This window comes from Gadus morhua, chromosome 12, assembly GCF_902167405.1.
Source record: "Gadus morhua chromosome 12, gadMor3.0, whole genome shotgun sequence".
Classification (NCBI taxonomy): Eukaryota; Metazoa; Chordata; class Actinopteri; order Gadiformes; family Gadidae; genus Gadus; species Gadus morhua.
This window is the reverse complement of record NC_044059.1, coordinates 1,560,875-1,587,265: the sequence shown is the minus strand read 5'-3', so window position 1 is coordinate 1,587,265 and position 26,391 is coordinate 1,560,875. Positions and strand designations below refer to the sequence as shown.

At 44.2% G+C, this 26,391-nt stretch overlaps 1 protein-coding gene across 7 annotated transcripts in view; it reads right to left on the bottom strand.

Moving 5' to 3' along the window:
• prrc2c (proline-rich coiled-coil 2C) overlaps positions 1 to 26,391 on the bottom strand; it is a 53,123-nt gene that overhangs the window by 21,924 nt on the left and 4,808 nt on the right. For 4 of the 7 annotated variants that reach the window (XM_030371890.1, XM_030371889.1, XM_030371893.1 and 1 more), the window contains exons 3-18: positions 18,993 to 19,167; positions 18,729 to 18,844; positions 18,373 to 18,498; positions 17,446 to 17,744; positions 17,288 to 17,340; positions 16,989 to 17,125; positions 13,374 to 13,461; positions 12,879 to 13,062; positions 12,019 to 12,763; positions 11,531 to 11,694; positions 11,061 to 11,310; positions 10,471 to 10,681; positions 7,957 to 10,389; positions 1,319 to 1,482; positions 846 to 1,000; positions 374 to 755 (exon numbers count right to left, since the gene is read on the bottom strand). In XM_030371890.1, the coding sequence (XP_030227750.1) occupies positions 374 to 755; positions 846 to 1,000; positions 1,319 to 1,482; positions 7,957 to 10,389; positions 10,471 to 10,681; positions 11,061 to 11,310; positions 11,531 to 11,694; positions 12,019 to 12,763; positions 12,879 to 13,062; positions 13,374 to 13,461; positions 16,989 to 17,125; positions 17,288 to 17,340; positions 17,446 to 17,744; positions 18,373 to 18,498; positions 18,729 to 18,844; positions 18,993 to 19,167 (5,682 nt within the window). The remainder of the gene's footprint in view (positions 1 to 373; positions 756 to 845; positions 1,001 to 1,318; positions 1,483 to 7,956; positions 10,390 to 10,470; positions 10,682 to 11,060; positions 11,311 to 11,530; positions 11,695 to 12,018; positions 12,764 to 12,878; positions 13,063 to 13,373; positions 13,462 to 16,988; positions 17,126 to 17,287; positions 17,341 to 17,445; positions 17,745 to 18,372; positions 18,499 to 18,728; positions 18,845 to 18,992; positions 19,168 to 26,391) is intronic. The other 3 variants (XM_030371891.1, XM_030371895.1, XM_030371892.1) reach the window with 2 other exon arrangements.

Genomic DNA, 26,391 nt, shown 5'->3' with positions numbered 1-26,391 from the left:
AAATTGCATAGATTAAAATGTTGAAAATCAAATAAGACAAAATGATTTTGGGTTTACTACCCAATCGCTATCCAACTTGTAAGCTAACCCTGGTTTTACAGAATAATCTTAATACAATTTATAAATCTATCAAGAACCTCCTCATTTTACACTTGGCTATTCAATGCTGACGTTGACATAACTACCTACCAGGACCTTACAGGCAAGTACAACACACCGCAGCTTTTCTGCTGGAAAAAGTATGGGTGGGTGGGGGTTCCTGCTTGCTGCAATTGTGAACCGCACTGCTAGATGCCGCTAGGTTTTACACACTGCACCTTTAAACTACAGACCAAGTCAATACACTGGGGATTGTATTCACCGTTTTACTCACGTTTCTTGACATCAGGGAGCCCAGTGGAGCCGGAAACCTTGTTCTCCCAAAGCTCCGTACCGAGGGTGCTGTGCGCTTGTGAGGTGGCCGGCGGCAGGCTCTTGGAGGTGAAGTCCACGGCAGGGGAGGCGATGGGAGGCAGAGGGGCCACAACTCCTCCCAGAGGTAGGTGGACAGTGGCTGGTTGAGGGTGCTGGGGGACAGAGATGGGGGCCTGGGGTTGGGAGGGGGCACTAGATATAGAAGCAACCAGCGAGGGCTGAGGCTGGCAGTTTTGTTGTTGTTGGTGGTTCTGTTGTGATGACTGTTTCTTTGCGAATCTTGGTGGCAGTTTTCCTCCACCTCCTCTGCCCTTCTCTCCAGAGCCTTTCTTACCCCAGTTCTGCAAGAGAACAGCTGGTGTTAAGACTTTATCACTAACCCAAACAGAGATATCCGTAAGTAACATAAGAGCCATCCGCCATCGTTTCACCTGAGGGGTCTGCTCCTCCTTCTTCCGCTTTTCCTCATCCTGCAGTCGTTTCTGCTGCTTTCGAGACACCACCTCGGTGAAGCCGTCATCCACTGCACTGGACTGAGGATCCTCCGTGGTGGTGACCTCAGGGTGGTCATCTATGATTACTACACCTGGAGTGGGGGGGAGACAGAGTTAGGCTCACACACAAACACAGCACTCCATCATTTGTCTTTTACTGAGAGTGCACTGCTCGGATAAATAGTAACAGATGTAGGGAGATGTAGTCCTAATCATACAAAAAAGTGTCCATCATTAAACCTGCAATGACTTGACCTTTTGATAGGATGATGAGGTGTATATGATGAAAAATGGCCATCTGATTTTGCCGTTATTTCAATACAAAATTTTAAAAGTTAATTTGTGACCCTTGTCCCAAATGATACATTAAATGATCAGACTGAAGAAGAGGACAAAGCATGGTCCCTTACTGGCGTAGTTGTTGAGGTCAAACTGGGAGAGAGCATTCTCTTTGGGCTTCTTGGCGGGCTGTTTGGCATCGTCTTTGCGGCGTGTGGGAAGATCTTTAGAGCCTCTCTGGGCCCCCGAGCCTGCAGCTGCCGAGGAAGAATCTGGATTCTGTTGTCCTGCAGCGCTGCGGGATACATAGGATGTCAATTTGGTCAGAGAGCCAGAGACAAACACAAGCTTGGGGGACCATATACACTTCATATATCTCAATAAGACTCACATTGCTGAGATTATAAAACTAGTTTGGTAGTTTCACAACTCAAATATTATGGTATTAGTATTAGACAGGCATCTGCTTAAAGCATCTGCTTTAAATATTTTGCATACACACTTTTGAACAATCCAATTAAATCCTGCATAATTAAAAGTCACATTCCTGCTACTGTTTTAGTTCCAGCTGACATTACATGAACCGGTCCCTAGTAGGGATGGCGAAAATGTAAAATATTATTGACCGACCATCATTAACCGGTTAACCGATCAGATTAAAATGTGCCATTTGAAATAACAGCCATTTCGAGCCGTGCCAGCTATTTCGTAACTCTGCTTATCTCTCCCGTTCTGCCTCCGACTCATACATACACAAACTCACCGAGTGAGAGGCAGTAGCTCTAACTGCGGCACGACCTGTGTTTGAATTGAAACACGAGGCATGCTTACTGCAAGTTGGCCGTGTGTAGAGTGTAAAGGCCCATTCACACCCTACGGTAAATACGGATACGGGCCGTTTCGTCCGGTCCCGGAGGCGTTTCGTCCGTAAATGGGTCCGTCGCCTCTGAGCTTACGAATCCGGAGTGCTCCGGGAGAACCGGAGCAATACCACCGGAAATCGAGGCGCCAGTATAGAGTCAAAAGTCAGACCATTCGCGAAAACAGATAGAGTAGTATAATATCTGATATGCATATAGGCCTATTGTATTTAACGTTTTATACTTATATTATACTATAAACCTGACCTTTTTATTCATTTTTCCCCTGCTTTGGCAATGAGTTGTAATTGGTCATTTAACAACATTTTGAGGAGATAATCTGCGGGTTGGTGAGGGGTGTGACATGTCACCGCACACTTTTTGCACTGTTTTTTGCCGATTTCGGATGACGCAAAGCAAAATCATCTCAATAGAGTCATGTTTGCGATAATTTGTGAAACGACAGTCACTGCCCTCTAGAGCAGGGGTTTTCAAAGTGTGAGAGTGAGCCCCCCCTCAGAGAAAAAAATTCAGCTGAGCCCCCCCCTCCCCCCCAAAAAAAGTTCTAAATACCTGTGTTTTGAAAGCTATCTTAATTATTTTACACATTTTAAACATCTCTGATCAAAATTTTAAAACATTTGAAACATATTTTTGAAACATAATTTTTGAAACATATTTTTTTAAACATTTTAAACATTTCTGAAACATTACAACACATTTCTTTACACAATTTAACAACTTTATCTAAGCATGGTTTAGCTTAACCTTTTTAAATACATTTGAACATCTTAATCTGTGTATAAACTGCCATTTTACACAGATTCATTCAGGGTCCCCGACTCTGAATTTTCTGAGTCGAATCAGATCTGCCTTTTCAGTCCTGAGATTCGACTATTCGGCGGGGTTTGTTTACCGGCGTTGCTATGGTGACCTAAATTATTATAAGCAACTGAAAACGATGCCGGTTTGAACTAAAACTGTGATTCTGAAAAAAGTATAAATGCTATCAAAATTCCGTTTCGATAGTATTGAAGATACAAGTGTGTCGATTTGTTTAATGGTTTGAACGATGGTAAACGGTTGAAAAATGAATGAGTTACGAAGTCTAGAAGTAGGTGTATCAGAATGGGCTGACGTCTTCAATGAAAACAGCTGAAAACGAAGCGGTATGAAACTAAAACTGTGATTCTGAAGAAATTTTAGATGATATCGAAATTCTGTTTAGATATAATTGAAGATACAAGTGTGTAGATTTGTTAAATGATTTGCACGAAGATAAACGGTTTAAAATTTATTTAGTTATGTTACTTCTACAGTTGAAGTACGATTGATGATTGGAATCATCGACTTCCAAGGGTTTTTTCGGGTTTATTTTTCACGTCGCGCCCCCCCTGAAGAACTCTGTTTGAAAACCACTGCCCACAGTTTGAAAACCACTGCTCTAGAGGATTTATTGCGTAACATCCATAACAACGCTGAAACCAGACGGAGGTATGAAGGGTAGTTCCGGGGGCAACGTTTGGGGCGACGGACGATTTTCGTCCGGATCCGGAGGTATGGATCGGCCTTAAGGCTGGGACAACGCGTCGACGTAATCGATGACGTCGACGCATAATTTACATCGACGCGAACAATGCGCTTCGATTCGAAAAACCCAAAACAAAGATGGCGGCGCCGGAGCGAAGTAGCAACGCGAGTGGCTCTGCATACTTTCATAAGTGCAAGGCGCTGTCATGCCAAATTTGTACCGGCTGCCAAATTTGTACCGGCCTACGTCATCAGTTGTTGACAACTTGACAACTGATTTGATTGGGTTGTCCGTTGCCGGGCAGGTTTAAAAAAACATTCGGCAAACATTGTTTTTACTTTATATTTGTATTGTATTGAATTGTTTAATCAAATTTAGCTAGTAAACTGAGTGTTTAAAGCAGGTTTCAAAAACCATTCGCGCTTATGTTGCCGAACACCAAATAACATAATACAGATAACGGATCGCTAGATAACACTTGTTTTTACTTTATATTTGTATTGAATTGTTAAATCGAATTTAGTGTTTAAAGCAGGTTTCAAAAACCTGTCTTGTCTCGCTCAATGAAGGCGTGCAATGAACGAGCATGAAAGTTCGCGAATGTTCAAGAACCTTCCTACGTCATTCGACGCTATCGCCCGTTGCCAGGCAACAGACGATCGCGTCGTCTGTTGCCAGGCAGGTTTGGAATTTGTCAACAACTGATGACGTAGGCCGGTACAAATTTGGCAGCCGGTACAAATTTGGCATGACAGCGCCACGCACTCGTTCCTCTAAAGTATGGGAATTCTTTAATGTAAAAGGAAACGATTCCGTGATATGTCGTCTTTGCAAAATGGAGATGGACGGAAGGCCTTTGTGTTTTCAAGGCCTCAAGGTTTTATTGAATGCTACGTCTGACTTCTAAGAATGCATTACTTTGCACTTTTATTTTGGAATTTTAAGGCAATAAACATGTATTGCATTGATAAGGAATTCATGTTTTTATCATTCAGACATGTAAATCAACATGTATAAATTGCTATTAGTCAATTAATGGGGAGATAATCGAATCAAACTGAAAAAATGAATCGTTAGATTTATCGATGCATAGAAAAAATAATCGCTAGATTAATCGTTTAAAAAATAATAGTTTATCCCAGCCCTAGTAGAGAGCGGGGCCAATCGGAAGAGGGCAGCGTTAGGAGCTCATTCGAAACATTGCCGCGGCTCATTTAAGAAAATGACAGCTCCGAAGAGACGCCGCTTGTTTAGTTTGGAGGAGACAGAAAAATGTTGTGTGAGGGATTAATTTTTTCACTTCACACCAAAAGATCTTGGAATGACATGGCTACTGTAGTCGTATAGCGTTTAGTCTACTGTCCATAATAATTTAGAGATTATCTTCTCCGCTGCTCGCATGCGGGAATAATTAAGAATTGAGGAGAAATTAAACAGTGGGCTAGAGACGCGGTGTCCGTCCAACTTCCAATAAGTCATCCGATCATCTTTTTGTGTGAAGTGAAACCAACACACACTCAGCGAGTTAACCGACACAAATCATTGCCCACATAGCCACGCCTCCTCTCACTAACTCGCAGTGCGGTCTCCGGCAGTAATTTGGCACTAGTCTCTTTGCTCTGTGTGATGGTGATAGCTAAAATTTCACAAACACAGGACCAGTTTTGGAAGAGAAATAAATTGGTATGAGTTCTGCTTAAAAGTACTTTGGATTTGGGGCAAATTCCCAAGGAAAGACAAAAGACAAATGTATACCCATATGCAAGAACAAGGTTTTGTGTTTCAAACTGTGCACATGCACAGCAATAGCGTTCTTTTTCACAAAATTTGACCTGCAAAAACTACATTATATGAAAGCCGGGCCTCCACTGACTCCAACAGTCCAAACCATATCACTGACTAAAACTCACATAAAACAAAAAAAAAAATGTCTTACCTTTATTGTTTTTGTCCTAAAGTTGAGATTGATCGCATATAACCACTATGAAGAGATAATACATTGTGTGGACGAGAATTTGCAACTAAAAAGTGATTAAAACAAACTGGGTTGTAAACTGGCACCCACAAAGTTGACTACCGGTACATTTATTTGCCAGAAAATGAAGAAAAAGGAGCAATGCACTGGCCCAGGCTCCTTCCTATGATTCATGCTTTATCTAAACAAAATGTTAAAGTTTCTCATAATAGCTTGTCGGTGATGTTCAGACCTACTATATGAAAAAGTGCTAATAAGAGAAACTAAATCAAAATTTCGTTAAATCAGTGACGTTCGATTATTATAACACTCGGTAACAACGATGGTACTAAAAAGATTACAAAGTTTGTGGATCGTAACCATGGGGATAACACACCCCCCTTTCATAAAACTTAATCCAAAACACATAATTTTTTCGGTCTTCGAATTCCAGCTAAAACTGTAGATTCACTGTATTTAAAAGTTGACAAGCTAACCTTGACAAGCACTAGCAAACGAGTGGCACGAGACCTATCAGCTGCAGCTGAGTATAGCAGTATAGACAGAGGGGGTACTCATGACCAACTCTGCCTCTCTAGTTAGGTCTTTTTGATAAATTTGAAAGCAGGCATTTGATGCGATGGGAATCACTGCAGTTGTTTAAATATTATTTTATCATGCTTTTTTTTGACTAGTCTACTACCGTCTGTCACAAAACACATTGTTAACAGGAAATTAACATCCCTAATTGACGTTACATTAAAAGTAGATCAGGCGGTCACACATTTTATTTCTAAGCAGAAACGCCAACTTAGAGAACAGACTAAAGACACCTCTGGCAGAGACTATATTTAGCCCATCATGAAAAATCTTTTCACAGCCTATTACTCCGAAAGCAACAAGGGCAATGTGATGCACGCGCAGGGCTCTACACTAACTTTTTTTTTCAGGAGCACTTGTGCCCCTAAGTTAAAAAATTTAGGAGCACAGGGGAAAAAAATGGGGGCACAAAAGGTTTTTGCTTATAACATTTATTAGCATTCAGAAATTGCACACACCAACAGCAACAACTTACTAAAGCAAAATTAAGACAAATAAATAGACAAGATTACATTTATGCTACACAAAACAGCACCAATTTCGGCTTCCACCGTACCAGGGTTATTGGGCTGGGTGCGATTTATATAGAAATCGGGACAGCGAGAATGCCTAGTGGACTCAATGTGTTTCACCACAGCATCGCGTTTCAGATTAGGGTTCCCCGTTATAAACTGAGAGGAGCTTGCCATTGCCAATGGGGCTTCCTTACAAAATGTACAGAACATTTTCATGTTCTTAGCATCATAAACTAGCCACCCGAAATCCTTCAACCAGTCGGGGGTTGAATTTGGAGGCTTTATCGACTACAGTAACAGCATTAACTTTCTCCACGCAGTCTATTCATAATATTGTAATGACCACGGAAGAGACGGTGAATGAAGTATTGATTAGACAGCGATTTAGATACCTAATAAACCGTGGAACACACAAGACTGGTAGCCATAGCACCGTAGGTAAACAAACCCCGCTAAACCCTCCCGTAGCGCCTCCCACCCCACGGCCAGCCGGAGGCGCACAGAGCTTTTGGCCGTGAAATTATGTATACAATACAATTATATTATATCATATACTATTCTATATAGAGCTCGGGGAGTCGCAAACGGCAACAATCACTTTCTCCTCCATTCTGCGGTTCACCCCGGACTGCACTGCAGGGAACGGTTGGCCGGCTGAAAACTGATGGCTGTTACGTTACGCACGTCGCTCAGTGGCCACGCTGTTGAACGCTGATTGGCTGTCATCACGCGAATGTCGCGGCAAAGTTTAAATATTTCAACTCGAGCAAAAGTGGCGTGCTGCAAATCCACCTGAAATCCACGTGAACGCGCTCGCCCGTGCCGGGCAAAAGTGTCTCGCTGCAAATGGAATCGTTGCTTTGTATGGAATCGTTTCGTCCCTTCGCGTTTGGTGTGAACGCACAGTATAGTGCGCTGTGGAGTAGTCACTCGCACGCGTGCTCCTGTTTTGTTTTTCTCGTTCGCACGCCGAAATATTTGCTCGCAAATGCGAGTGAAATGGGCGCACTGTAGAGCCCTGTGCACGCGCTAGGAATAGTTGGGTTTCGGGAGCAAAGTGTGATCCAGACAAGTTGTCCTACTTGTAAAGCATCGTCACACAGCCAAGCACGAATAAGGCACAAATCAGGCACATAAAAAGGTTGGTGATTATTGAAAGTTGCATCAATTGGCCTACCCTTTATGCCTGACAGAAACCAGGTTATTCAAACCAACATGCTGAAGTCTATTGTGCTGTGTAAGTTTAAGGGTAAGCTTAACCAAGTAAAGCCTCAAGAATTAGACAAGGGCTCATTTGTTTGAAACTCACCCTCTGCGTCCGGTTTTGGCTCCTCCCCGTCTTTCCCCCTTGCCTGCAGCGTAGCCACGGCCCGGCTTGGGACAACTGTTTCCCCTGCGGTTGGGTCTATCCGGAGGCCTCTGGCTGGAGAAGCTCCTCTTGGAGGCTGCAGTGCCGTCGCGTCTGTGAACCGTATCAAGAGGGGTCCTGGTGGGGGTCATGGAGCCCTGAGGGGCAGCAGGTGGAGGGGCAGAAGCATGAGCTACGGCGGCCGCTGCGTTGGCCGCCTCAAGCGCTCCCCGCCTCTCCTCCCGTTCCCGTCTTTCATTAAAGTCACTGCTCTCGGACGCCGTTTCCCATTCCTCGTTGGCTTGGTCTGAGGAGTTCTGGTTTGACAGGTCCGGTGACTTGGTGCCGCCGACGGTCACGGTGGGGCTGCCTGTGTCTGGCAGGGACGCTTCAGTGTGTGAGCAGGCATCAGGGGCAGGCAAGGTGGCACCTACTTCTGCAGGCATTGTGACAGGGGTTCCCGGTGCCCTGGAAATGGCCGGGGACATGGTGTGGGGCACAGGGGAGGGGATAGCAGTGGTGCTGGTTGCTGGCACTAAGGGTAGCGGGGCAGGGGGGATGGAGGCCGCGTCTCCCCCAGCCAACACTGCCGCTTCCCTCTCCTTCAACCTACGGAAACGCGGAGGCTTGTCCTGCCTCGGGGGCCGGGCGGGCCTAGGCCGACGAGGTCTCTCCCTGCTACTCTGAGACGCCCCCTCCCTAAACTTATTGACATCGTATTTTGGAGGCCGCCGATCGTTGGCTGGATGGTCATACCTTGAGGATGCAGACTCTGTGTCCTCTGGCCTAAATGTCTCCATGGGTTTGGAGGGCCACTGAGAGGACTCTCTGGTACCAGGCCTCCTGAGGGGTACCGAGCGGGAGCCTCCTCGCTCCCTGGTTCCGCCACGCCTGCTGTACAGCCCTCCCCGACCCCGACGAGATGGCTCTCCCTTGGGGAGAAACCCTGGCTTGGGCCTGCTCTCATCCTCCCCTCTTGGCCCACCCCTCTCCCCGTTGTGAGGGGGTCCGAAACCCGGCTTGAGGGGAGCAGGCCGGGTCTCACTGGGCAGTTCCCGTCTGAGTGATCGGTTGGGTTTTGTGCTGGGCTCTCGGTCCGAGGGACCCGTGTCACTGGCCGACTCTCTTCCGCCCTCGCTCTCTGAATCTGTATCAGAACCACGGCGCCGCCGGCGCTTTGGCATGACTTCAAAGTCAGAGCTCTCGCTGCGCGTCTCGCTCTCCTCCCTATTCCGGAAAGAAGCGGCCCCGCCCACTGGGAGATCAGCGTGGGAGCGAGGATCCCGGAAAGGGTACTCCCCTCGGCTACGACCGCGACCTCCCCTGCTCCTCCCACCGTATGTCCCTCTGTAGCTCCTACCTCTGGCATAATACTCTCCACGGCCACGACCTTTAAAGCCGTCTGCAGGCCACTCCCGGTCCCTGTCCATTTCCCTATCCCGCTCCCTTTCCCTCTCTCGCTCCTCACGCCGGTATGCCCTTGGAGGGAGGTTTGACTCTTTCCTGGAGGGAAGTTTGGGTTCTGGATGCATGATGTGACCTGCCGGTTTCTCTAGTTTATCTTCCTGTGAAGACAGGGTTGGGACTCCAGAAGAAGGCTGAGAGTCTCTTGTCATTTGCAGGCCTTGGGCCACCTCGGTGGGCTCGGCTGCCACTCTTGGGCCTTCACTCTGAGCCCTGAACCCCTCTGAAATGGCGTCGGCAGCGGACTGAGCTTTAGGTGCAGCTTCCTTTTTGGGCTTCTCCCCTCGCTCACCCTTCTCTAGGCGTTTCTCCCTCTCCTCCCGTTGTTCGCGTTCCTCCTTCATGTCCCTCAGGACAGGCTTCTTTATAGGGCCCGACCGGCGCAGGGGCCTCTCTCCACTTAGACCCTCCCTTCGGCACGCTCCGGACCTCCCGCCCCAGCGCAACTCGGCTTTCTGCTTGCTGGAGGCGGGCAAGGCCAGCTTCTCTGGTTTGTGGAGGATATCAGCCGGTGGTGTAGCCCTGCTACAGCTCAATGGCTGAGAAAATGACTCATGACGTAGCTTTTCTTCGGCTTTCTCCACTGCATCGAGCAGCTCCATAGATTTAGCACCCATGGACAGAACCTCGAACCTGGGCTCATCAATTTGTATTGATTGGTTTGAGCCATGGGACACGCTCCTCTGAAGCATGGCCTGGCCAAGGGCTTCTACCTCTTCCCCGCTAGGCAGACCTGGGTCATCCAGATCAAAACCAGAGCCCACAGGGGCTCTGTCCAGAGGGCGTGAGAGGTTATCTTGGCCCTGTCCAAATGGAGACAGTGCCTCTGCGGGTCCCCGGAAAAAGTCACTTTTTCGCGAATCCAGTGAACTGTGGTCCTGCGGGTACATGGCAGAAAGGCCTCTGTCCAGATCCAAACCAGAATCCAGCCTGCAGAACAGAAAAACTCATCTTGGATCATATATAAAAAAGTGATTTCTGTGGGATACATGGGGGTGGAGATCTTCCTACCTGGATTCCTTGCAATCTTCCATTCCTTTAGAAGGTGTGACCGAGGGAAAGGGTTCAGGCTGGGCGTAGGCATCAGAGCCCCACACCATACATGGTTCGGAGGCCAGTCCGTGGTCTCGACTGGGCAAGGTCAGGTGGTCAAAGGAGTCTAAGCTGGAGCTGGATTGGTCTCCTGGCTCCCTGCGCACTATCTGTTTAGGAGCAATTCTCCCTGACAAGCCAGACAAACACACACACACAATATGGATGAGGGATTGGGTCTACATTTTACTGCTCATCCAAAGGAGCATGTGTTGCAACCTGGGTAGGGCTGCACGATGACCAAAGATAATTACAAATATTTTTGCCAAATATTGAGATAGTTGATTGGAATTAACATAAAAGCATTGAAATCGTGTTATGTGGCACCTACTGTTAATAGAAAAAATATTATAAATCAATGTACTAAATAATTGACACAATATTTATACGTCAGATTTGAATAAATCTGATTTAATTTAGTTTTTAATACATCTTTTCTGAATTATTTTAAATATGAATTGCGGCCTTGCCATTTATATTAATATGACGTTAACTGTTCAGCCCTGTACCTGGGTGCATGTTGGGCTGCATGTCCATCGGTGGCCGTCCAGACATTATGCGGGGATCCATGTAGGACTGCATCATAAGCCAGCGGGGGTCAAATCCCATGGTGGCCAGGTGCTGATGGTGAGGACCCATGGGCTGGTACACGGAACGGTGTTGCTGCTGCTGTGTGGGTGAAACCCCGGTCCCAGTGGCTGATGGGGACACAGACCTGCCACTCTGCTGCTGCTGCCATTGTTGCTGTTTCATCTGCTCCTGAAGAGAGATCCATTGGTATTAAATTAAGGGTTATCAATAATATGTCGTCCCTAAATATTATCCCACTGCTGTGGGATCCATCCATTTTACCCTCTTGTTTATGCTTAAGGTCCACAAGCATTAGGATGAACAAATCATCGGTTCCTTTATTCATAATTAAAATATCATGCTAAGGACATGTGGACATTTCTTGCAAGGAGATTCCTTGGACACATACCTGCTGCCTGAGGAAGCGTGGAGGCAGAGATTTCTGGAACTGTTTAGAGTAGCCCGAGGTCAGCGGGGGTCGCATGCATGCCCCATTCTCCCCCTCTAGATCCAAGGGTGCGATGGAATCTTCTCCAGGGTTGGGAGGGTCCATACGGGAAAGATGGGGCTCATCTATATGGAGAAGGATATACAATCACATAAGAGCATATCCGGGCAAAAATTCTCAGATTCATCACATTCATAGATAGCGCAGTTAGAGGATGCATCAAAAGTCTAATTAATAATATAAAAGTAATTAAACTCTACGTACATTAAATATACATAACATTATGACTAATACTCTCACAAAATTGTAACAGCTCCCATGAGGCCACAAATGTTTTGTTTAACCTATTTGAATGTAGTCAGATCAAGGATTGTGTTATGCAAGATCCCATTTGTCAAACTGTCTTTACCCGACCTGCCACATATAGATGTATGTCCCGCTGGGCTCACCTCGACTGTCATCAATGTTGAAATAGTCTCTGATGGGCTTGGACGTCCTGTCAGGGTGACTCTTCTCAACCAGGGGGACGAGGTCTGACAAGGAGCCATCGGCTCCACTTGGAGGGTCGGGAGCCATGACAACAGATCTCTGGACCGGAGGACTAGGCTGATGTGCCCCGAAGTGAACCTCCTCCTCAACACTGGCCTCCACCGCCTCCCTCTCCCGCATCTCCCTCTCTCGCTCCTCCCTCTCTCGCTCTCGCTCGTCCCGGTCTGTCTCCACCCTCTCCAGGTCTCTCTCAACCGTCTCCCTCTCCAGCCGTTCTCTAACCCTCTCCACCCTCTCCCTTTCTAGCGTCTCCTTGTCTGGTGGAGAAGCTTGCATCGTCGAGGGCAGGGATTGCGGTATCGACGGCGCTGCATTCAACGCGGGAGGGGGAACCGCCATTGGGGGCGTTTTGTCATGCGCAGCACCTGTTTCCTCGTCGGCATGCTCGGCCGTGTTCTCGGCTGCGGGTCGATGCTTCTCATTGAGGCGCTTTAGTTTCTCAGCGCAAGCCGCCAGCCGCTGCTCATCCATTCGCCTCTCTTCCTCCTCCCGCCGGCGCCTGGCTCGCTCCACAGCCTCCGAGAGATCAGACTGCTTCTTGCGCTTTTGTCGCCAGGCCTCCGAGTCCTCCTCTCCAGATGCTGCAGTCGGTGGTTTGGCGCCGCGAGAGACTCCGGCAGCTGCTGAACGACCAGCACTCTGGCCCTGGGGAGTTGTAGATGAAGGACTTTCGTTTTATTATCATTAGGTTTCTCTCAACTCAACACGTTTAACCCAGTAGGGAGTATCTTTCAGGGTTTTCTCCTTTTTAAAGCCTCACCTTGTAGTCCTGTGGAATTGTACTTTTACTGTATTGCCCATGGCTGCTAGGAGAGGGCGCTCTGGGGTCTACACCATCTGCCCGGGAGCCCTTGTTGCAGACATGGTCCTCAGAGCCTTCCTTCGCTCCAACCCGGCCGTCTGATGGCCGGGGTCTCATTCTCTCCACTTTACCCATCCACTCCCTTAGAAATAGAATCACAAGAGGATTATTTTACAGCGGAAATTTAATTTTGCAGAGCAAGTACAGTATGGGCCTAATCAACGAAATAGAGCCCATTTTGCAAGTATGCTTCCAGTTCATGGATTGTATGAAACAATACATCAAACCTCATATACGTTTAACATAATATCTGTGTACTTATTGAACTGGAGATAGTATTTCATCATTGCATTTTGAGCTCAATCTTTAATGAATCTTCAATGTCCGATTCCTTAGCATTACTATCCGTCGTTGTCCATTACACATCAAATTAGATATCCATACAAGACTCACCAGGCGTCTCCCTTTTCTTTAGCAGCTTGGTTTTCTTCATCATCACTGAAGTTGAGTTTCTCTGTATAGTCAACTTCCATTTGAGCTCCTGCACAACACAGGTAGATGGGAACATGAGAGCCCGTACTCTCTGAAGTGTTGTAGCCATTGCTCCAACATTTAAGTCAACCTTCTTAAAGTTAAAAAAATGAATCAGCATATCATCATTGATATTAATAACACAGCAGGAAAGATACAGATCAGACCTGCAAACTCCTCAGAGTAAAAAAGGTGACATTGTCACGGGGGGGGGGGGGGGGTGTTTCGAGATGTGCTACTACTCGAATTCAGAGCTACCCTGGGTGGGATTTAGTGTGTATATTCATTACGGAACTTGTAGCACACAATACAATGGAAAGATTTCAAACGACAGACTTGGATGCCCTTTATTATACAGAAATCTGCTGTTGGTGTATTAGCCTAGGACAACACCCTTGCCAGATTATTTATCTAAATAGCCCTATGTTGTTAGAATTTACAAACTTTATGCAAAGTCTACGTTTGTGCAGTACTCTGCGTTGACTCAGTCCTAAAAATACAATATTATTGTTAACTCAAAAATGCATTTCCTGCAGAAAATGCGGTGAGTGCTGTAGTACAAAGTAAGGTTCATAATATTTTTTAATAAATCCACATAGATTAAGACATAAAGAAACATTAAATGGCTTAAATCAAGGGAAGGGATTTGAACAAAAGTTCAAAAGTCTAAATTGAGTAAACAATGTAAACATGCTTGCTCATCATTTAAGAAAAAGTAAATGGTTGGAAACAAATTAAGTGACAGCTGAATGAAAACGCAAATCTGGTAACACTGCCTGAACGTCCTCGAAAAGTAGCCCAATCCGACGGGAAAAACCGTCCGATCTGGCAACACTGCTGAACGTCCTCACTCTCCAGCGTCAACGTAAATTAATGAAATCAACTGAAAACGAAGCCGGTATGAAGCTAAAACTGTGATTCTGAAGAAAGATTAAAATGACATCGAAATTCTGTTTGGATATTATTAAAGATACAATTGTGTAGATTTGTTAAATGGTTTGAACGAAGATAAACAGTTGAAAATGTATTTAGTTACGTCTTAAACAGTTTGAAGTACCAGTGGACGGCTCTGTCCTCCCATTGCATCCCATGTTAAAATAAATAATATATTTTAAAAGTAGAATATCTTAAAAAGTATAAAATATTTTAAAAATCTGAAAAGAAGCGCGCGATTCAAAGCTATTCTGAATATTTTAAAATTTGAATGGCTTCTCTAGGTGAAAAATGTAGGAAGGAGATGGGTCCCAAAGTTTGTAGGGAATAATAAAGAAAGAAAGAAAGAAAGAAAGAATAAAACTTATGAAGAACAATAGTTGAGCGCTGCATGCAGCACTCACCTAATTAAATCAAAAATCAATCAAAACAGCGGTAGCTAACCTTAGTTGAATCAAGCAAACAAAAAGCTGTTTTTGCTCCAAAAAGCTTGACTTACCTCGAATTTAACATAAGATAGTTCTTTCAAATTAGGGCTGTACGGTATGGACTAAAATGTATATCACCACGGTATGACTTCAGGCATAGACGGTAACGGTATTATATTACGGTATGTTAATTTTATCTTCTAATTTCGAAATAAATGCTTCAGAAGGGGTAAATACTAGGGCTGTAACGATACGCGTATCAAACCGAAAATCACGATACTCAAAGCCACGAACCTGTCTCGCGGTGTGAGAAGGCAGAAGCGCGATATGCCCTTTCTAACTCTTCGGTCAAATTGTCCGATTGAAATTTGCTAATAATTTGTCTAAATAATAGTCTGCTGACAGCGCGCCCTCCTATCGATGCCGTAAATATGTGACGAGATGCCCTCTCTGTGATCACAGCTCTCCGTGGCTACGGAGGATTGCATTTCTCCACAGCCGTCGAAGTCCTCATATGCGATATGAACGACATTTATCCAGAGTGGGCCAAGCGCGAAAAAAATTGCCTGTGTGATCCTGTCTCTATTGTTTTGTGTGATTTGACTGGCAGTTTGTCTGCTTATAGGTTGGAATGAAGCGGCCACCGATTATTGACAGGATGGGTACTTTATTCTACCGGACTCGTTCGCTTCTTCACTAGACACACGCGCTACCGCTCGCTCTCCTCGCTCGTCCACTCACTCGCTGACGTCACTGATTATGTCATTCTTTAAGCTACATAGCCTAATAAGAAGCGCTAATAAGGATATTTGAATAAACCAACCAAACAGTTAAAGGGGCCCTATTATGCCTACCAGCAAAAAGCATCCTCCAACTGCAATCTTTGGTTATTTCTTTATTAATTTAACTATACTTTAATAGTATTCTTTCGGTTCAAATCTGTTCAGTGTTCCAAATTATTTGTTATTAAATGTTACATTAAGATAATTGGTATTTAAGTGTTGTTTAAATAAAATGCTTTTTAAATTTAAAAGAATCGTGGTATGTATCGAACCGTGGGTCAAAAATCGTGATACAAACCGAATTGTGAATTTGTGTATCGTTACAGCCCTAGTAAATACTGATAAGGCAGCAAAACTTTTTTTTTTTTTATTTTCAAGATACTTCCATCTCTGAAAAACACTAATGTTTAATAGTATGGATTTATTCCACCACTTGCTTGCGGACCTTGCCGTATAGTTTTGGCATCTCAATTTGGCTGAAGTGTGTGAAGGCAGGTAACGCGTACCTGGGATTGAGTGTTTTGACCATCTCTCTGAAGCCCTTTCTATCGACATTTTGAAAGGGAACCATGTCCTTACACAGGTAAACAGTGACGGCGTTTGTTAACTCATTCTACCGCTGGCATTTTGTCGTAAGGACTGATTTTGGAAAATGCCTGTGGAAACAATGTCTGATATGCAGAGACAGCTTCACCCAACCAGCGTCTGTCTCGTACGGTGTGAGCTTATGAAGGGACTATTGCGCAAGCACGCAGGCGCGCTTGTGTGCTTTCGCAATAGCATACTGCCTGAGAAGGCAGTATCGCTGTCAGATCTGTCCCTGGGAAAAGTAACGTTGCGCCGAATTGAAAAAGGAACTATGTTTCGTTACCATATTTTCAGTAGTTGCGCGTAACTTTACTTTTTACATGAAAAAGTAGTTAGGTTACTGTATTAACGCGTTACTTTGTTACGCGTTACACACAACACTGTCCACCGGTCACACCGGTCTCACGGCAACGTCAAAATCCATACCGTAGCGCAAATTCACACTGCCGTACTTTCTATACCGTTTATACCGTACACCCCTACTTCAAATTGACGATAGTTTCCATCACTCGCGTGGTAGCCTGGCGTCTCATCCAAAGGCGAGGATGATTCTGCTTCAAGATTCTGAAGCAAGTGCTGAGATTCTGATTGGCCCAGAGAAATGTAAATTATAAGAATTATTCATATAATGTTTCTAGCCTGCATGGCATGCATATTAAGGACACGCTCCCACCCCCCCCAAAAAACTCTGGTTCTACGTGATTCACGTGAATGAACCAATTGACCAAGAAAACGGCGATTGTCGCCGAAAAGCAAGTTTGCAGGTATGACAGATGGTGCCACTTCTCCCCGTCATCAGTACGTACCAGCCCAGCCCTCGTCAGCGTCAGTGTCCAAGTTGTCCAGCTCCTTGAGTTCTGTGGCGCTGACGATGGATGGCCTTTTTGGATCCTGGAGCCACGCCTGAGGAGGGCCCTGCTGAGGACGGCCAGGTCTGGGGGGCCTGCAGACGCAGAGGAAGGAGGACAGGACCAGTCACATGAAAATGGATATTCGCAATACAAGCTTTCCGTTGGTTTCAAAACACATGCCACATACAGAATGTGTTGCAAGTCTGTCTTAACATGTCTGAATTGACTTGGATGCAGTTGGTGGAACAACGTACCTGAAGCTCGCTTGGCCGGGGGAAGAGGGCATTCGAGGATACGCATGGAACATCTAAATATAAAAAATAAGAAAACACAAAACATTAAGTCCAACGTTCATGACACAAGTATCTGTGCGAACGAGAAGTGTTTAGAAGGTGAAAGATTCTACACGTACATAAGGGGGCATCATACTCCTGAAAGGAGGCTGGAACTGCAGAGGTGCCCCCGCGGTAGGCTGCTGACCCCCATTGAGCTTAGCCTGAGGGGGAGCAGTGGGGGGCAGCCGCTCCTTGCCCTCCCTCTTCTCCCTCTGAACATCACTGGCCGGGGTCTGGCCCGGTTCAGCTTCCCCTGGGGGTGAGGCGGTGACTGGGGCTGGGCCCCCGCCCTCCTCCAGGGGACCGCCCTCCATCTCAGGGGGGCTGGGTGCAGTGTTCAGGTTCCTGCCCCCTCCTTCCCTCCAGCTGCCAACATCTAGGAGAACACAAGGAACAGACACATTGATTTGATCGGTATTACCTGATGATTTACCAATGTACTTAGTACAATTGTAAACAAAGAGCTATTACAAATGTAGTTAAATTCAAATAAGTATCAGCACAGATTTGGGAATTGTAAACATGCAGCTACTTACTGCAATTGTAATTTAATTTAGAGTAAGTGGAACTAAAAAGAAAAAAGGACAACATGCGCTAATGCGTCAATTTTTATTTATCCAATTAAAATAATATTGCGTTAACGCGATAATATCTCGCTAATTTGAACAGCCCTAATGATAATCAATAAACCATACATATCTTCCACATGCAGGTGAAACTAGCCAATATGTGAATAATTGCATAAAATAGATGTCATTTTCCAAATTGTAGTTTTACTATGTCGTTATATAAAAAGGTGACTATCTGAAATTGTATCCTATGGTACAAAAAAGTTTAGGACTTGGGAACAGGTAGTCAAAAGCAATTAATCTCTACACAGAATAGTAAGTGCTGTATGAACAATTCTACATTTATTTAACCAATGTACAAATTATACATAGGAAATTAATATAGAATATAAATAAAATGTAAATAGTATAATATAGTAAGTGTGTGACGTGTACTTTGAGGTCTAAGGCTGGGGCCAGGTCCATAAGGCTCCTCCTCTTGTCCGTCTGCCTTCTCTATCTCTCCAGCTGCCTGCAGGCTGGGGAACTCCTGGTGAAACTGGCTGCTTACACGAGGGGTACCTGAACAGGGCAACAAAGAAAGACCCAGGGCAAAATTAGTGACATTAGTTTCCCCAATCCACCATCTAAAAGATACCAATGGTAAATGTTTTGGACGATTCCTATTTACAACAATATTTGTTTCTATGGTGAACTTCTTCCTTCTTGAAATATCGTGGTATTTTTTTAAAGATGGTTATCGGTAAAATCCACACTGATATGATCATATTAATGATTAATATTAGACCCACCGTCTGGCTGTGTTGGTGGCTTGCTGCTGGCCCAGGACCGGCTGGCGGCTATAGAGGGCTCCGGTGTTGGGGGAGGTGGGGGTTTGGGCTGTGGCGGCGGGGTCTCCTGCTGCCTGCTAACCAAAGCGTTAGATTGTACAAGAAATATTATAGTTCCATCGTTTCGTTCAACCACAACCACAATCAACAAACCAATGAATATAGAAAATGGCCTCTACCTTGAGTCCCCTGAGAAAACATTACAATATAAATGATCTGGCTCACCTTTCCTCCCCTCCTTCTGGTCGCGATGCCCAACCGCTGCCGTCCTTAGGGACGATGTTGACGTTGGGGTCGTTGCCCTTGTTCTCTGCCTTCAGGCTGGGCAGATTGGCAGGAGGGGGCATCCGCCGGCTGGCAGCAACTTTGCCCAAACTCTGGAGCCCATGTCTGGCAGCCACTGGAGAGAGGCAGAGAATATCCGTTAAACAGGTAGTAGATGAAGAAAGGTCCGGAAGACGATAACGATGGCATTTTTGGATGTTTCATTATCAGGTTGGTTAGTAGAGTCCAAACTCCGATAACCTTTGAGATAAAATGCTCTAGCCTGATATTGCCAGACTAACTGGAAATGCTTATTAGTCTGGAACCGTGTTCAACAGACGAGGACAAAATTGCAGATGGACGCGATAAGACCGACCTACAACCGATCAGATCAACGAAACATGTGACACATCAGTAGCAGCTTTCTTAGTTATTTTTTAAACTGCTTTACCGGCGCACCAACGGGGCAAACCCCTGAACAGTCATGATATCCAACCTGCCCCATATTAGACTAGAAAATGCATTTCCTGCAGAAAATGCTGAGTGCTGTAGGTTAAAGTGAGATTGAAAATATTTTTTGATAAAGCCACATAGATTAAGACATAAAGAAACGTGAAAAAGCTTAAATCAAGTGAAGGGATTAGAATTAAAGTTCAAAAGACTAAATGGAGTAAACAATGTAAACATGCACACAGGGCTGTGCGATATGGGAAGAAAATAATATCCCGATACATTTTCTCCCTTTCACGATATACATCTCGACATTTGGAAATGTCCTTTAAAGGACGCCATGAAATCGCACTTTCACCCTTTACTGTTTTCATTACAATCCCTGCAAACTATATACCATTCATGGTTAACTTCCCAGGTGGTTTCCATCAAAACATTTTAAAATAATCACAATTGAGTTGGAATAAGACAATTTTTATTCAAACAAAGCACAAACTGCAATAACAATCTTCAAAATTACAAAAGAGGGGCAATAAGGACAGACAGACAGACAGACAGACAGACAGACAGACAGACAGACAGACAGCAAAGCCGGTATGAAACTAAAACTGTGATTCAGTTATCGCGCGATAAACGCTCTTTTCATTTTGGATCATTTTGGGCGCATGCTCATGCAGCGACCGGCAGCAAGGGTTAGTCTGTTCGTAAACTATTTGTTTTTATGATTGTGTCTTTATGCACCTTTTATGCACAGTATTTAATTGGCCAACAAATCATCTTATAAATTGACTTTTAATATATTTTATTGAGTTGACCAGATAAGCATCAAATCATGGAGTTAACCGTCTTCTTCCTTCTGTGGACAGTGATCCATCTCGCGGAAGCGCTAAACGGGTTCACTAAACCGGAGCGCATAACATACAGCAAAGACTTTCTTCTCCAATGGAGTAACTTTCAGGATATTCGTGGGGTGAATCTAGTGGTTCCCGATCTAAGCTGTTTTGCCGATCAAACAAGTGGAAAAGGGGATTCTACCGGCGCGTTTCCCCGCAAGATCAGGAAGCGAGGAAAGCGGGCTGGTCTGCGTCTAAGACTAAGGAAACAACCCCTTTCCCGTATCCCCTTGCCTTCCATAATTCTCTCGAATGCGCGGCCTCTTCGAAACAAGGTCGATGAGCTGCAAGCCAACGTCAGATTCCAACACGAATTCAGAGACGCTTGCTTGTTGGCGATCACAGAGACATGGCTGTCGGAGAGGGATTCGGACACCGAACTTGCCATTGACAGCTTTGGCTCACCCGTGCGGCTTGCTCGGGATGCCGCTGCGACCGGTATGTCACGAGGGGGCGGGGTCTGCCTATACGTGAACCAAAGATACTGCAAAAATGTTATTGTAAGAGAAAGACTGTACTAAAGACATTGAACTGTTGTGCGTATCACTGCGCCCCCCTTATCTTCCTCGAGAGTTCCCCCAAATTTTCGTCATGGTTGTGTATATCCATCCAAGGGCAAACGCTGACAATGCCTCAGAGACTATATTGCAATCTACCCAAAAACTACAGGCAATATCACCCGACGCTCCAGTGCTGATCCTTGGGGATTTGTTAAGTGCCCTACCAGACTCAACAAAACTCTGGACTTGTGTTATGGGTCCATCAAAGGAGCATATAAAGCTTTTCCCCTTCCCCCACTTGGGGGGGCCGACCATAATTGTATTCAGCTTATCCCATCATACTGCACTGCACTGCAGAGGGGAAAAGCGGGTTAAAAACCGGACTGATGAATCCAAATTGAGTCTGCAGGGCTGCTATGAGTGTACCGACTGGGAAATGTTCAAGCAATCTTGTCCGAACATTGACAACCTTGCAGATGTTGTCAGTTGTTAAGTCTCCTTTTGTGAAGATAATGTTATTCCTGAAAAAACTGTAAAGGTGTACCCAAATAGTAAACCATGGGTGACGAAAGCACTCGGGGCACTGCTGTACAGGAAAAGACAGGCATTTAGAGCAGGGAACCTTCGGGAGGTTGAAAAACTAAAAAAGGAAGTTAAGCATGAAATAGCAAGAGCAAAGCGAAGCTATAAAGGAAAGCTAGAGGACCAATTGGTAAACAACAATTTAGGCTCTGCTTGGGATAGCATGAAAACCATATTGGTACAAAGAAAACAAGAAATCCGAATTTGGTGCTGGACGGGTTCACATGTGATAGAAAGCTGGCACAGACGCTGAATGAGTTTTATCTGAGGTTTGACTCACCAACATTTAAGGATGCCATTTTAGAGCAAAAAAACTACCTAAAGGATAGTGCCCCAGCGCCCTTTGATTTGCATGACGTAGTAGATACCTTCAGACACTCAAAGGTTAAGAAGAGCCCCGGGCCAGATAACATAGGGGGTCACCTACTCTCCTCGTGCGCTGAACAACTTGGTCCAATATTTTATTACATATTTAAGCTCTCCTTGAGCCAACAGAGAGTCCCCAAAATTTGGAAAAACTTGACTATTGTACCAGTGGCAAAAATCAGTCGCCCTAAGGTTTTAAATGATTTTAGACCAATTGCCTTGACCTCATTGGTGATGAAATGTTTCGAAAAGCTAATGAAAAAGGTGCTCCTCATCAAAACAGAGAATCTATTGGACCCACAACAATTTGCTTATAGGGCCAGGCGAGGGGTTGAGGATGCTACAGCCACTCTGCTTAACCTGATACTTAAGCACCTTGAAGGTAGCAACACTCATGCCAAAATTTTATTTGTTGATTTTTCATCAGCTTTTAACACTATTCAACCACACATTTTAGTTGATAAGCTGTTAAGAAATTTTAATTTAGATTTTAGTTTAGTGGGTTGGACTTTGGATTTTTTTAACAGACAGAACTCAGAGTGAGGGTGAATGGGGTATACTCAGAAAAGCTCCTGTCCTCTACAGGGTCACCACAGGGTTGTGTCCTGTCCCCTCTTTTATACATCCTATACACTGATGACTGTCGTAGCCAGCACACAAACAGACATATTTTAAAGTTTGCAGATGACTCAGCTATTGTTAGTCTTTTAAATGGAAAAGAATCTGAGCATGGTCCTGTTTTAAACGATTTTATAGCCTGGTGTGATAGTGCTCACTTACACTTGAATGTATCAAAAACGAAGGACATGGTCATTGATTATAGGCGCAAGTCCCCCCCTACCCAGGTCACTGCTATAAACGGGCAACCTGTAGAGGTAGTTGGCTCATCTAAATACCTGGGAAGCATAATTGATGACAGGCTAAATTTTAATCTTAACACAGAATATATGTAAGAAAGGCCAACAGCGACTCTCCTGCCTCCGTAAATTGGCAAAATTCAATGTGGATAAAACCATTATGAGAATATTTTATAAATCTTACATTGAATCTGTTTTATCTTTTTCTATGATATGCTGGTACGGAAATCTGAACGTAAAGGATAAAGCCTCACTCGCCAAAGTAGTGAAGGCCGGTGACAAAATCATAGGTGCCAAGCAAAGCAGTCTAGCAGACCTGTACAATAGATTTGTCCACAAAAAGGCAGAATCTATTTTATCAGCTAATGGTCATCCTGAGTTTCAGTTGTTACCTTCTAAGTCACGTTTCAGATTCCCTGCAGTTAAAACCAATAGATATAGACTCATTATTATTCTGATTTACATTGGTATGTCATGCAGGGATGCTTATCAGCATGCCTGTATACACTCTGCACTATCTATATACTATCTGCATGTATGTTTGGTCTGTCATGTTGTACTTTCTGTCCTATGTTGTCTATTGATGTCTTGCTGCAAACAAAATCGCCCTTAGGGGCCAATAAAAAGCTTTACTTACTTACTTTTGGCTTGGCAAACGTAGTTTTTTCTCCTGCTGTCTAGCAACAACTAGTCACGTTAGAAAAACTACAACACCATGCCGGATCTAAACCGGAAACAAAACAAGCACGGCGCACAAACTTGTTGGGGAAAGCAAGGACACGGAGCGGGTGAAAAACTCCTTAAAAGTGTGTGTGTGTTTGTGCGTCACTCTGTTTGAGCATGCACGAGAGTTCAATGTTGTCATTAGCTGTTGTTTATTAACGTCTTTTGACCAATCGCAGTTCAAGGCCCACCTGGGCTGTACCACTTCGGGAGGGGCCGCTCAGTTACTCCCCTCTAGACAAAATCGACCTGGACGCGATGTTGACAGTAGAGCCCGACCGATATATCGGCAGGCCGATATTAGGCATTTTTCAAACGATTCGGTATCGACATTTATAATGGCCGATAAATGAATATAAAAAAATAAATTAAAAAAAACGCCCCAAACCCGCTGATTCAGCCAGAGTTAGGCAGATTTAATGACGGAGATCGACGGAGATCATCGGTGTTGTTCATGTGTGCAAGTGTGTTCATGGTAAGTTGGCAACTGTCACGAGACATACATTGCTTGAATAACAATTAAAAGAACATCCCCATCAATTCTCTAAAGTCGATAGGCATGACTTAATTCATGACTACCATGTCCAGTTTTGCAGTTGTTACGTGTTAGCTGAGAGTGAAAAGGATAACTACAAATAACCAATGTTAGGGAAATGTGTTTGTTTTGTTGCGCGTTTCTGGATTTTTTTTATGTATATATATATATATATATATATATATATATATATATATATATATATATATATATATATCGGCCGATATATCGGATTTTTTAAATCACAAAATATTCGTATCGGTATCGGCCTTAAAAATTCAATATTGGTCGGGCTCTAGTTGACAGTTTGTGAGTGTTTGCGTCTGTTGAGTGAGTGAGTGAGTGAGTGAGAGGTTGCGGGCACACAGCTTAGGGTGCCGGAGGGTGCTGCAAGGAACTTTTATAAACGCAATATTGATATCCCGCAGTAATCAGCCCGACAGCCCTGAAACGTTAACGGCCCACCAGGAATTCTCCCGACTACACTCCGCCAGTGTGTGTGTGTGTGTGTGTGTGTGTGTGTGTGTGTGTGTTTCGATAGCCTGGTAATATGTATAGGCCTATGTACAGTAGGAATATTCATACAGGTTTAAATAATACATTTAATAGTATTTCCCATCTTTGCTGAGCAAGAGTTTTGATCGAAAGTTTAGTGATTGAAACAAATAAAAGCCTGAGCTATTGAAGTTTTATGGTAGGCCTACCACTGTCATGCACCTAGCCGATGTCAAGTGGACCGGGTTGAATTCAGGGCGGATCTCTCTCCTTACTGTCCTTCAACAATCTGATCTCACTAAAAGGCTAGCAGCATGAAATCAAGGGATATTTAGAATAGAAAAAAAAAAAAGTGATTAATTGCGAGTTAACTGTGACATTAATGCGATTAAATATTTTAATCGCTTGACAGCACTAGTTTGAACGAAGATAAACGGAGGAAAATTTATTTAGTTACGTCTTAAACAGTTGAAGTACCAGAGGACGGTCCTCCCATCAACTCGCATGTTAAAAAAAAGATGGTATTTAAAAGTAGAATATCTTAAAAAGTATAAAATATTTTAAGAATCTGAAAAGCGCTCGATTCCAAGCTACTCTGAACATTTAAAAATTTGAATGGAGTCTCTAGGTGAAAAATTGAGGAAGGAGATAGGTCCCAAAGTTTGTAGAGAATAATAAAGAGGAGAGAAATTTAGAATAAAAACGTATGAAGAAAAATAGTTGAGCGCTGCAGGCAGCACTCACCTAATAAACGGTTTTGATTTGCTGGAAATCTCTCTGAACGTGGGGAAAGAAAGGTATAGGCCAGAGAACATGGACTTGCAGAATCACCAAAATCGTAGGATACTAGGGCTGGCCCGAATTATTCGAATATTCGAATACTCGTTCGGAAAATTAGTATTCAAAGCTTAAATCAGTATTCTGAGCTTCGTTGTTACACGTAGGCCTACGTGACATTACCAGAGCGAGGGAGGCAAACTATAAGCGACACCAAGCAGAGAAGCGAGAGAGTTGGAGGAAGAATAGACATCTTGTTTCCCTTTACTTTATAACAACATTAGCGGGATCTCGGGAGGAAAATAAATGCTTAGTGAAATGCTAACCTTAGCTTAGTTTGTTTACATTCGCTGTACAGCGCCGCGCCAATTAACTGTGACTGGCTTGCTGCAGAGCGTGAGCGTCTTGCGAATACCCGGTCAATATAATGGATATAATATGGACACATAAGACAATCAATATTCGGTATTTGTTATGGATTTATTGAACAAATTCCCTGAAAAAATGCACGTTCCAGAATGAATTGAAAAGCTCCTGCAAGGGCTGAGATTAGGGATGGGCCGATAGTCGATTCTATCGACGATAGATGGATTCCATCGTCGATCGTCTCAAGTTGCCGATAAAAAGGCGATAATTATATTTCAATAATTAATTAATTTATTTATTATTTATCTTTATTATAATATTTATATATATATACATATTTTTTATATTTTTTTTATATATTGATATTTTTTTTATTTTTTTTATTTTTTTTTAAAGCGCTGTGGTAGCTATTTTTACAACTTAAAAAGCCCCGCAAATTGTAATTGAAATTAACTGGCACCGGTGGAAAACATACTATGTAGCGCTGACCTGCCGTATTCACTCACTGCTGCGAGAGGAGAGGGGAGGGGCTCGAAACCTACCGGTCTGCTCGCACGGCGAAATGACATCACACCCCGCTGCACCATTTCCGGGTCACAGCTGTGGTACATGAGCTGTGTTCGAAATCGTTCTCTATTCACTCACTCACTATTCCCTATAGTGTTCATGATATAGTGCACTACATAGGGACACTACGCTGAACATTTCTAAACGTCATTTGCGTCAGTAAATGCGCCGGGTATTTGTATGACGCAGACAGATGCGCCCAGATCATGTAAACAAACCGGGCACTCTCGAGGAAAGGTGGAGGTTGTA